The 12,071-nt window shown below is 39.7% G+C and overlaps 1 protein-coding gene across 2 annotated transcripts in view; it reads left to right on the top strand.

Moving 5' to 3' along the window:
* Positions 1 to 12,071, top strand: part of LOC117537507 (structural maintenance of chromosomes protein 6-like) — a 28,221-nt gene that overhangs the window by 6,108 nt on the left and 10,042 nt on the right. For both annotated transcript variants that reach the window (XM_034202740.1, XM_034202741.1), the window contains exons 3-15: positions 2,777 to 2,912; positions 3,410 to 3,515; positions 3,756 to 3,892; positions 4,100 to 4,161; positions 4,256 to 4,336; positions 6,397 to 6,498; positions 6,698 to 6,817; positions 6,949 to 7,047; positions 7,229 to 7,375; positions 7,749 to 7,837; positions 7,954 to 8,118; positions 8,413 to 8,591; positions 8,714 to 8,915. In XM_034202740.1, coding sequence (XP_034058631.1) covers positions 2,777 to 2,912; positions 3,410 to 3,515; positions 3,756 to 3,892; positions 4,100 to 4,161; positions 4,256 to 4,336; positions 6,397 to 6,498; positions 6,698 to 6,817; positions 6,949 to 7,047; positions 7,229 to 7,375; positions 7,749 to 7,837; positions 7,954 to 8,118; positions 8,413 to 8,591; positions 8,714 to 8,915 — 1,625 coding nt within the window. The remainder of the gene's footprint in view (positions 1 to 2,776; positions 2,913 to 3,409; positions 3,516 to 3,755; positions 3,893 to 4,099; positions 4,162 to 4,255; positions 4,337 to 6,396; positions 6,499 to 6,697; positions 6,818 to 6,948; positions 7,048 to 7,228; positions 7,376 to 7,748; positions 7,838 to 7,953; positions 8,119 to 8,412; positions 8,592 to 8,713; positions 8,916 to 12,071) is intronic.

The following is a 12,071-nucleotide window of genomic DNA, read 5'->3' as shown; positions in this document are numbered from 1 at the left end:
TTTAACTTACTTTAAATTAACTAACGTCACACACGTCAAACCCAAGGGGCATTAAAACGTACATTTTCGTTAAATAATACGGATACATGTGACGCTAATTAGCTAGCTGGACGTACTGCACTGTTGTTTACACTTATTTTTTATTCAATTCAGAAGTTTACTAAAGTCATACAGAGATCTTGGCTCTGTTATAGATAAGTTATACTTTATATTACATACATAGACCAAAGTGAAAACATTTAGACCGATATAGCCTACAGTACGGTGGGATTTATAAAACGCTACCCTGACGTGTAGCTGCTGTTAGCTTTATTTATTTCTCTGACATGTTCCAATGTTTTACTGTTTATTAAACTTTGGGACAACATTACAACCTTTTTATTCAGCTCATGCTGCTTTGAGGTAGAGCAAAAAAAAAGCCTATTTTCCACCAGATTTGATCATCTTTTATTTAGGTTAAAGTGTATTTAATTTATCCTGATCCCATAATAATAATAAGACAATCACAAATAGACAGCAGCCTTTTGCTTAATGTTGGTTTGTGCCGTGCTGTCAAAGGGATGCACGTGTGACTGTCATTTCATCTCTTTAGTTTTAAAAAAAACCAGAACAGTACATCATTTTAAATGATCCTTTAGGGATTGTTTGTCTGAAATGCTGAGTTTCATTTTGCAATAATATTTCTGCAACCCTGTGTCTAATATGATTAATTCACTTTTTATTTTTCTCTTGTTTTTCTCTGTAATTAGGAAAATTCTGGAGAAATGGATCTGCTGGAGAAGGGCCCCTAATCTGAAAAGTGCACAGCGGATCATCAGGACAGAGCTGCCATCCACCTGGACCCCCCGAGGTGCTGGAGAAAGCAAAACGGCGATCAGGAGCATCCTCCACCCAGACCTCTGCTTACTGCCGTCCTACAGACTTGTGTCTTACTTTCAGAATTTGATTTTGTATGTGTCCTTTCTTTTAATAGATATTTAACGATTATAGCTTGAGTCTGTCTGATTCCCCAAACAGCTGCTTCTATATACTTGCTGCACATACAATACAAATAAACAACTCCATAAACACACTTTTGCTGATATGTGTGTTACTGCTGGTGATGTTAAATAACATGATTGATTTCCTCTGTCTCAATGATGAAAGTTATAATAATAGAAGACATGAAGCTGCAGAGAGAGGATGGATATATTCTTACCTCTACTTTGTGATGAGATGAAAATACAATATTAAATTGTAATTGTTAAACACATTGTTTATTTCATTTACTGAGGTTTTAACCATTATTTACAACATGTGTACATAAGCAGTGGAATAATAGGGTATCTCTAGGTCATTAAACTGTCTTCAGTTTAATTTGATTAATACAAAAAAAAAGGTCATAGAAAATGTTTAATTGTGTATTTCAGCAGAGCGGGGGGTCACGGTGCTGCTGGACCTGGAGGTGCTGACCTGGTGTCAGTGGGACATCATCTGGGCAGGGTTAGGGGAAGAAGGGGAATATAAACTGTTATAATCACAGCTATTAAGATTAGAACACTACTATTGTTGACAATCAATCTATACAACATGCTTTTGTTCATTTAAAAAAACATTGTTTTATTAGTACAGAAAAATTAAGACTTATTTTAAATATGAAATAATATGATTAAATTATATCAGCTATTTATAATTTACTTGTTAACTTACTAATGTAACATTACTGGGGGCTAAAGGAACAGCTTCATCGTATTTACCTGGCCATGGTCCTCTTTAATTGATCGCTGACGGTGATCTCCAAAAAAAATGTAAAAGTAAAGTTTCTGGATCATTTTCAGCTGAGTTAGAATTTGCTAGCAGGCTGCTGGAGCAGCGCAACCGAACAGCGCGTATCACGTGACGTAAATACGAAGCCCTCCGTAGGCTAGACCGTCTCATTAGTGGGCCGCTCGGTCCAGCCTACCCGGGCTGGGTCCTCCGTGGACCGTGTAGGCTGCGTACCCCGAAGGATACAACTCCTGAATTGAGACACGGCCGCAGTGAAGTGGTTTGCCAGTAAACCCAAAGCAGACGAAGTGACGTCAGCAGCTCATTTGCGTAATCTTCCCTCAGGGAATTTATTCCGGTGTGAACGCGATCTGTAAGTGCCCTGGGGTAATAAGTGCCGGCACTAAGTACGGCAAAGTACTTGGTGTGAATGCGGCTATTAGCCACCAAGTACCAATGATCCCTCGCTCTACGCCTCCTGTACCTGTTTGCTCTGCTATCGCGTGAAGGGTCTGCTAACAAGCGACAAACAGAGGAGTCACATGTTGTTGCACATCAGTCATGCGCACTTCTGCGCTGTAACCCCGCTGCGAGGCCCTGGAACCAATGCGGTTCCAGGGCCGGTTCGGAGCTAGAGCCTGATAAGCACCGGTGACGTCATGCAGCAGCACCAGTCGGTTGTGCAGAGCAGTTAGTAAAACAGTAGAAACACTTTCGCAAGCAAAGGAGAAGAAGAAAAACTGAAGCCCTTAAAGTCAAAAGTGTATAATATCTACCTGTAAATAATAATAAAAACCCTTGATTTATAACTTAACATCTCCGTCTCCTATTGATCTGAGTATATTATAAAGAATAGCCAGTTAATTGAAGCATTATAGCACAGGCCTTTGTCAGATGGTTTATTACGCTGTTTTTTTTCTGCTTCGAATAGTTCTCTCTTTTTTCACCATACCTGTGTTTGCATCACTGTATATGACTATGCATGAGATGTATTAGTGGGAAATGACATGCCCAGCTCCCCTGTGTTTAGGTGCAGGGTGTGAGTGAGGTGGCGAGTGATGCAGGGATTGTGGAGAGCATCACACTGAAGAACTTCATGTGCCACTCTCACCTCGGCCCATTCACTTTTGGTTCAAATGTGAACTTTGTTGTTGGCAACAATGGAAGTAAGTGAAATACAAGTTAAATACTCATTGTTGTGAACTGTTTATTAGTTGCCAAGAAGTGCTGACTATCTTGACTCATCTATAATTTAGTTGGAATACTTTAAGTTTGTTTATGTAGTTCACAATCATACCAGACATATGTTGGCAAGATTATGAATGATGAGCAAGTGAATTGAGTTGCATCATCTCCACACTAATCGATATTAAACAGTTTAATATAATCGTTTGTGGTGGATGTAGCTTGTCTTTCTGTACATTAATAATACAATATGTTTAACACTGTCTGCTCTCTTGTATTCATGAAAATCAGACGTATTTCTGTAAACCTATGATATGCATATAATGAATTATCTACTTTGCCCTAAATCTTTGTAATGGCTTGAACCTAAATCATGTATTTCAACTCAAGCAACACACTCTGTTCTCTTGTGTCTTATTTTCCATTATGTTCTTGCTTTTGAAAGTGTCTAAAACATGTTTTGCTGCTTGTGTGACAGGTGGAAAGAGTGCCGTTCTGACAGCTCTCATAGTTACCCTAGGCGGTAATGCACATGCCACCAACAGAGGATTGTCCCTCAAAGGATTTGTAAAGGAAGGAGAAAGGTATAAATAATTTACTCTTCTCGTCCGTATCCCCCAACGTCCAGAAATTCTAGTATAAACAAATATTCCATGAATTTGCTCTATAGCACCACACATATCATACCACATCAAATGTCTTTTGTCTACTACTCATGTCATACATATGACATTTTTCATAACGTCGCATGCAAAAGTACCCTTAATTAAAAGTTGCATCCCTTGATTCACGTAGGTGTAATGTCCGTTACTCTCTTTCCTCAGTTCGGCTGATGTTTCGATCACCCTGCGAAACAAAGGAAGGGACGCCTTCAAATCTGAGGTGTACGGCCCAGCTATCACTGTAGACCTGAGAATAACACGCGAGGGGTTGAGAACCTATAAACTGAGGAGCAAATCTGGTAAAGATGACTCATTCTAAAAATTAGTATTTTTTTTGAAGATACTGCTGCTACTGTAGATTGATCTGCTACAACAACATGTATAGGAACAAGGTGCAAAAACAAAGGAAAATGAAACGTGTTTCAATATTACCAAGTAAAATACTACCGTAAGCAGCTTCAGTCTATATTATAAGGTATTCATAAAGATTATTTTTCCTCTTACAGGTCAAATTGTCTCAACCAAAAAGGAAGAGTTGCTCTCTATCCTGGACAATTTTAACATACAGGTAGGAGCTATGCAAATCTTACACAATGCAATGTTGTTGAACTTCAACAAAATGCAAATTCTGTACGATAACCATGTTACTGGGTCTTTCAAAGGTCAACAACCCTGTTTCTGTTCTCACTCAAGAGATGAGCAAATACTTCCTACATTCCAAAGGGGAAGGGGACAAGTACAAGGTAACTAGAAAATGCATTTCCTGCAGAAAATGCGTGCGAATGCTGTAAACTGTGAACATGTATGGCTGAAAATGCAGAAAAAGCTGAATATGTTATTAGCTGAATGGTAGCTGCTTTTAGCTCCACAAATGCAGAAAAAGCTTAACCTGTTAGGCCCCAAGCCTGTTTTTCAGGTTTCAGGCCCTTCTAAAGGGGTTAAATTAATAATCTTTTTTCTCAAAGTAATGATAAACCTGTGAGTTGGATGTAGAAAAGTCAGAATCAATATAGATGTTTTTTATTTTAATTCAGATTGAACATGGTAAAAAACTGTAAATTATAGTGTCCGTCCAAAAAATATTTTGTACTTATAGTTAAAACTAACCTTGGATGATGGGTTAGTAGACTAAAAGCTTTAGGAATCCAAAGTACAACATATAATAAGTACCCTGTATCAAGATTGATGCAAAACAAGTGATATTTGACCTTTTTAGACAGATTTAGCAAAAAAAAACCTCTTCTGGGGCCATTTGGGTGGATTTTCCATATCTCTGGCCCCCCTTGTTAAAATGCTTCAATCTGGTGCACTTTATGCAGAATTACTAGGGACTAGATCTAGGGGGTACAACTCTAAACACCCATATGAAAAAGATTGGTTTACATTTTAATAATTAAATAAGTATGTGAACATAACCAATAACCTAGCATAGCCAATAACAAATACATGTAACATATTTTATTTTTGTTGTTCATTCATATCTTATTTTACTATTATATTTATGCATATTTTTGTATCTCCAGTTTAAAACGATATGTCTGGTTTACTGTCCTATAGTATACATTGGAATGATTTCAAACCTGTTTTATCCCAATAATTATAAAGGAGTGCCTTGGAAATATGTGTTTACATAAATTGTGATCAAAACGTTTGAGACCCACTGTTACGTTCCCTCCTAACTAGGGGTACAAAGGGAAGTAATAAAACACCAAAATAACCAGGCGAGAGAAAAAGGAGAGGAAACTGTCTACTGAAGCCACAAAGTGAGGTTTTAATGGACAAAAGAAAAAGGGCTCACCAGCCAACTTGCAGAGCAAACTAAAAATAAACAATACACAAAAAGGTAACCTGGAGAACATCTAACAATTCACAAGAACACAGGCCTCACACAGAGACAGAGACATGATGCACACATGCAGCCAGAGGAGAAGGAGAGCGCGACTGCAGCCTTCCTCAGGTCCTTTATGGAGGCCCTGATTGAGGATTGGGAGCACCTGGGGACAATCAGGCTGCACCTGGGGAATCAGAGGGAGAGAGAAAAAGACACACAAACGCTACGGCACGTAACACCCACTGAGATAACTTAGACTAAAGTGAACTATCTAAACACTCAAGAGTCCTTTACCTCACTGAGCTGTAGTTATCAGCCTCAGTCCGACTGGAGAGGACTCTCCCTCCACATCATTGTAGAAACATCTTCTTCTAATATCCGTTAGAGCAGCTAGCACCAGATGCTAATAACAACAGCGCGTACCGGTCCCTCTCTCCCTCGCTCGCTCCCACGCTCACTCACACTTTGGCTGTGAGCTGCGGGTGCCAGATAAGCCAACATCCCCCATTTTCATCACTTACAGCGTCCATCGTACAGCGCAAATGAAAAGTGTAACCGGGATGAAAAGGGTGTTACATTTACTTAATTATGAATGTTGTTACATCAAGGCTGAAAATTAGGATGAGCACCAACGGTCAAAAAAAATAATAATTTCCTCCCAGAGCTGTCAGCGCAGCGCCTCCACATATCTGGCGCCCTAGGCGAACATCGATAACGCCAGTGCGACGGGCCGGCCCTGGTCTCAGGTTACGCTGTAGGAAGTGTAGGTACAACCATAGGGTACAACCATAGATATATATAAACCTATGATATAAACACGTGTGTATATCATGGTTTATATATCTATGTGGGTACAACGCTACATTTCCAAACAGCATTCGCACTAATAAGTAATAATTTTTTAAATAACGTAAATAATGTTTTTGTGATCTTGATTTCTCCACTTTTGTTTTTATTTCATTCCTCTTTCAGTTTTTCATGAAATCTACCCAATTGGACCAGATGAGAGAGGACTTTGTGCACATCAAAACCACCAAGCGTATCACAGAAGAAAAAGTTGAGCAACATGGTCAAGTAAGAAAAAGTTTGATTGACTCGTATAATATGCAGCTATAACCAATAATTCACAATGTCTCAAAGGACCATGTGAGAGGAATTAACTATAATGAAGCAGTCCTATACTGTTAATCATTTGTACAACTTTGTTTGGTTGGTCTACTACTCTATTTGACCAGCAATATATATATATATATTACCATTTATATTGTTACAGTACTTGAAAGACTTGAAGCAGAAGTACCTGGAGAAAGAGGAGCGTTTCAAGAACCTGTCATCATTGGATGAAATGGAGACCAAACTAGAGGAGTTGCAGAATCAAATGGCTTGGGTTTTGGTGAGATCATTTCTCCCAGTTTTGAATTCCCAACCCCCTTTATTCAGTATCCCAGGACTCTGGGATATAAGCAATTATTTTTGAAAGGGTAATTCATCTAGCTAATATTTTGGAGTGACTTCATTTTGCAGGTGCAAGATATGGAGAATGAGTTGAAGCCATTAAAGGAGAAGCTGCAATCAGACAAACATTCTACGGAGAAATACGATGCGAAGGTGGAAGAATGGAAGGTAGGATATTTCTGTATTATTCACCGCAGAATTAGTTGTGTGATCTTGAGTGATTTCAATTAAAAAGCTTCTGTTTAAACATGAACACCGCAACTTTGTACTTGTCCATGCGAAGCAATCTTCTGTCCTCTCACTTTTTTACCGCCCTATTTCTCTGATCTGTTTTTATGTCATGATGCAGAATAAGGTCGAAGAGGCTGAGGGGAAATACAGACAGATCGAGGAAAGGTTGGAGGGAATCACACAACAAGTCCAGGAGCTCCAGCCCGAATCTGCTCAGCTCAAGTCTGAGGCTCGGGGAAAAAATGCCGTGTTGAACTCCAGTGAGGTAAGAGTACAGACAAAACACTGTACTGACAATTGGTACATTCACTTTCATACCAGTACTGGAAGTGATTTAAAGTTGTTAAACAGTGCTGAAATATATATCCATAGCAGCAACGGTCGTTCCCCAGCAAATCAGGTAGTTGTGAACAAGAAAGTAGGGGAACGGTTTATCGATAAATTACTACGGCAAAGCCCGCCATTTTAATCAACAGCTTACAATTCCAGTACTGACATGTTTTATTTGTGTAATGTGGTCCAGATGGACTCAACTTAAAACATTGTGAAGATGTCTACCACCATCAAAAGTTGAGTATTATCATCGTGACTTGTAAACTGACCCGTGTTTCTACTTCTGGATTCTGTGATTGTGCTAGGTCACTGTTCACAGGTGCAGGGCTCACTTGAGGGACCTGGAAAAGGACAAAGCTCAGCTGTCCTCAAGAATAAATGTTCTCAAGCTGAGGTATGACCTCATCTTGTAAAAGGATCTTCTGTGCTGCGTTCAAGTCAAAACATGGGTTTTTCTTTGCTCCTTAAAATATCATGGTCATCTTTTTTTCCTTCTTCTTATCCCTCCAGCATTACTCAGAAATCAGGAGCAGAGAGCCAGGACAGAATGGAGCGTGTGGAGCAGCTAAAGGCCGAGCTGGAAAACATGAACCACCAGACCTCCACGCTCGAACAGCAGATTGACCAGTATCGGCACGCATGTAGCCGCGCCACGGAGGAGCAAGGGAAAATGAAGTAGGGGAACAAACACTACATTATGTCAGTACAGTTGTGTTGTTTCCAGTGGTAGCTAAATAAGCCCCTGGCACTGGTCTGTCAGTTGATTTTAAAGCTGGAGTAAATGTATATACATTTTGGAATAGGATATCTTTTGCAAATCATACTATTATGTGAATCCATCCATTAGCCCTTCGGTTCTGTCAATGCTTCTGATAAATAATGATAATAAAAATATTAGCTCCTTCTGGCCCTGGAGTAACATTTGTGAAGTGGTAACAGCCTAACATAATGACCTCCTTTTGTCTCCAGGAGAGAGCAAGATGTGTTTCAGAAGTCCATTGACGCCAACAGAAGGAACCTGCAGAACATGGAGAGCAGTCGCTCCAATCGCCTGCGGCGTTTTGGAGAGCACATGCCCGCACTCTTGACCGCCATCGATGAGGCTGGCAGAAAGGGACAGTTCAGGCAAAAACCCAGAGGACCTCTGGGTAAGACTTTGGTCTCGGTTGTTAATGGGCATAGATGTTCCAGGACTGTTTCATTTCTCAGTGATATACCCACCAGGTGGACCATTCTGACTTTGCTTCTCTTTTCAAATGTCCTTCTCCAGGTCACCTTATCCGCCTGAAAGACCCGGAGCTGGCTCTGGCTGTGGAAGTGTGTCTGAAAGGCCAGCTGCAGGCCTTCACATGTGATAACCACGACGACGAGAAGGTGCTGCAAGGCCTCATGTCCAAAGTTTGCCCAAATGCCCGTAGACCTGCCATCATCACTAGCCATTTCCTCCCACGTGTCCATGACACAAGATCACGGTGAGGTTATATACCAAAACATACATTAAACACCAAGAAAACCATACAATGAGGATCCTCCTACACAGAGAATAGAGCGTTAGTCAGCTTGAACTAAAGGTAGTCACTAGGGCTGTGCGATTATGGCAAAAATCATAATCACGATTATTTGGGTCAATAATTGATATCACGATTATTTTGACGATTATTCATTGACCATTTATTGAACTTTAAAACAAATAATATTTTACCAATAAACAAGATCAACAAATATGTTGAAGCGCTCTTCCAAAACCATACTAAACATATTATTCTTATGATAAATAAAAATAAATTGGACCAAAATGAATTAAATCAAATATGTTGCAGTGCACTGTCACAACCTACTGAAAACTCCTTAACATATAGCCAACATGTTGGTAAAACATATTCAACATATTCCACTCAGTTAAACGTTGAAGGCTGGCCAACCGTCATGGTCCAGAAGTAAATAAATGTTGAACTACAATTTAAGACCAAATAAAAAGGTTTTGGCCACCATGGCAAATGCTTAAAGATTTTTTGCAAGAAACACCAGCCTGTTTACATGGTCTGGTTTCAGAGATGAGCGCAGGCAGGTGACAATATTGCCATATGTACTGAAGACCCTCTGAAGAGGAACTTGTGGCAGTGCTGCCACATATGACACAGGAAAAAAAGAAAAGACTCTGAACCCTTTCTTTGCCATTATATAAAAATAGTGTTGCTATAAAAGTATAAATTAGGCTTACTAATAAGACAACTCAGATCTGAAGCTACACGGGAATCTGCTGCCAAAGTGCAATAAAAAAGACAAAATTAATAGAATCAAACCCTTTTTTTGTTGCATTTTATTAGAGTATACAAATAAATGCCTTTTTAAAAATAGGATGCAAGCAACACTAGTTTCTTAACCTGAATTGATAATAGACTATAATCAATTTAAACAGAACAGATCTTAATGTTTGCATTCTAGGGGTGTAACGGTTCACAAACATTTCTGTTCGGTACGTACCTCGGTTTTTAGGTCACGGTTCTGTTCGGTACGTTTTCGGTACAGCAGAAAAAAATTTGTTTTTATTATTAAACTGTGAATAATGTATTCACTCAAATAAATACAAAATAAAATAAACATTAAGGTGCGGCATTTCGATGAGCTGAAATAATCTGTATTTGAACTTTACTGTACTAGTAGGCTATTCACAAAACATAAACTATTAGTTTGGGGTTTTTAATTATTATTAAACTGTGAATATTCACTCAAATAAATAAAAAATAAACATTAAGGTGCAGCATTTCGATTAGCTGAAATAATCTGTATTTGAACTGTACTATACTAGTACCTAAGCAGCCAGTTTGACATAATGACTTGCTTGCTTGTCATTGTATTCATGTTGTTTAAAGAAAGATGAACTTGTCCACATTGCTTGCCGAAAGGGCAGATCTGCTGGCACTAACAATGTCTCCTGCTGTGGAGAACACCCTCTCGCTAGGGACAGAGGTAGCCGATACAGCCAGGTAGCGCTTTGCTAACATGGCAACATAATATATGATATTTGGCGTTTGTAATAGCTTTGGCTCGGTCTGAAGTTTTTGCGAGTGGTGGAGGCTTAAATGCTAGTGGGAGTTGGGTTTGCACTTCAGTCTTTTTTCTTTTGGTACTGGTGATATTCACGTTCCGGTGATACCTTTTCAAATGAGTGTGCAAGTTTGATGTATTGCCAGCCGCGTAACCAATTTTAGTTGAAAAATGCCGACAAACAGCTTTGGTTCGGTCCACCTGTCTTTGTCCGTCATCCTTGTACGTAACTGCGAAACTAAAATGTTCTCAAACCGGAGACTTCAATGATGCTGGAGGATTTTTGAGCTCAACTTTATTTGCGTTCGCCATTTCGACAGTTCCTCAAATTACTGACTAAATTTGAACGCATCCCTGTGACCAGCTCTCATAGTATGCCTCTCGTCAATCAATCAATCAATCAATCAATGTTTATTTATATAGCCCAATATCACAAATGTTACATTTGTCTCAGTGGACTTTACAGTTTGTACAAAATATCAGTATGACAATACGACACCCTCTGTCCTTAGACCCTCACATCGTACAAGGAAAAACTTCCGAAGAAAACCCACAGTTTAAAGGGAAAAATGGGAGAAACCTCAGGGAGAGCAACAGAGGAGGGATCCCTCTCCCAGGACGGACAGACGTGCAATAGATGCCGTGTGTAAATTGAAAAGATAATACATTTGCAACATAGGTAGTCCAAATGTTTGGAAATGCATGTGTGTATAATAGGAAGATGAATCCACGAGGATATCCATCCAGGACCTATGATCCAGGACCACAACCACGACTCAAGATCCAGGGCTCGCGATCCAGGACAGAGGAGCGCAGGATCATCCATGACTCCGGATCCCGGCGTATATAGACACCAAAAAGAAAGACATTTGGGGAAGCTGGGTTAATCGGAACATGAGAGTACACAGGTATAGACAGAGAGAAGGAAGAAGTAAGATGTCCCCCGACAAACTAAGCCTATATCAGCAAAACTAGGGGCTGAATCTAATCAGCCCTAACTATAAGCTTTATCAAAAAGGAAGGTCTTAAGCACACTCTTAAAAACGGATAGGGTGTCTGCCGCCCGAACACAAACTTGAAGCTGATTCCACAAATGTGGAGCTTGATAAGAAAAGGCTCTGGCTCCCATTGTACTTTTAGAGACTCTAGGAACAACCAACAACCCTGCATTCTTGGAACGCAATGCCCTAGTAGGACAGTAGGGTATAATGAGTTCTTTAAGGTAAGATGGCGCCTGCCCATTAAGGGCTTTGTAGGCGAGAAGAAGAATTTTAAATTCTATCCTGTGTTCTATAGGGAGCCAGTGTAAGGCAGCCAGAACAGGAGTAATGTGGTCCCTTTTCCTAACTCTGGTTAGTACACGAGCCGCAGCATTTTGAATCAGCTGAAGCGACTTGACTGACTTCTTGGTACACCCTGATAATAAAGAGTTACAATAATCCAGCCTTGAAGTAACAAATGCATGGACTAGTTTCTCTGCATCGTTTTGAGGCAAGATATGCCTGATTTTTGCAATGTTACATAGATGGAAGTAGGCGGTCCTTGAAATTGATTTGATGTGGGCGTTAAAGGATAAATCC

The sequence above is a fragment of the Gymnodraco acuticeps genome, unplaced genomic scaffold, assembly GCF_902827175.1.
Source record: "Gymnodraco acuticeps unplaced genomic scaffold, fGymAcu1.1, whole genome shotgun sequence".
In the NCBI taxonomy this organism is placed as follows: Eukaryota; Metazoa; Chordata; class Actinopteri; order Perciformes; family Bathydraconidae; genus Gymnodraco; species Gymnodraco acuticeps.
Note: the sequence above shows the minus strand (reverse complement) of the source record. Positions and strands in the feature narration are given on the sequence as shown.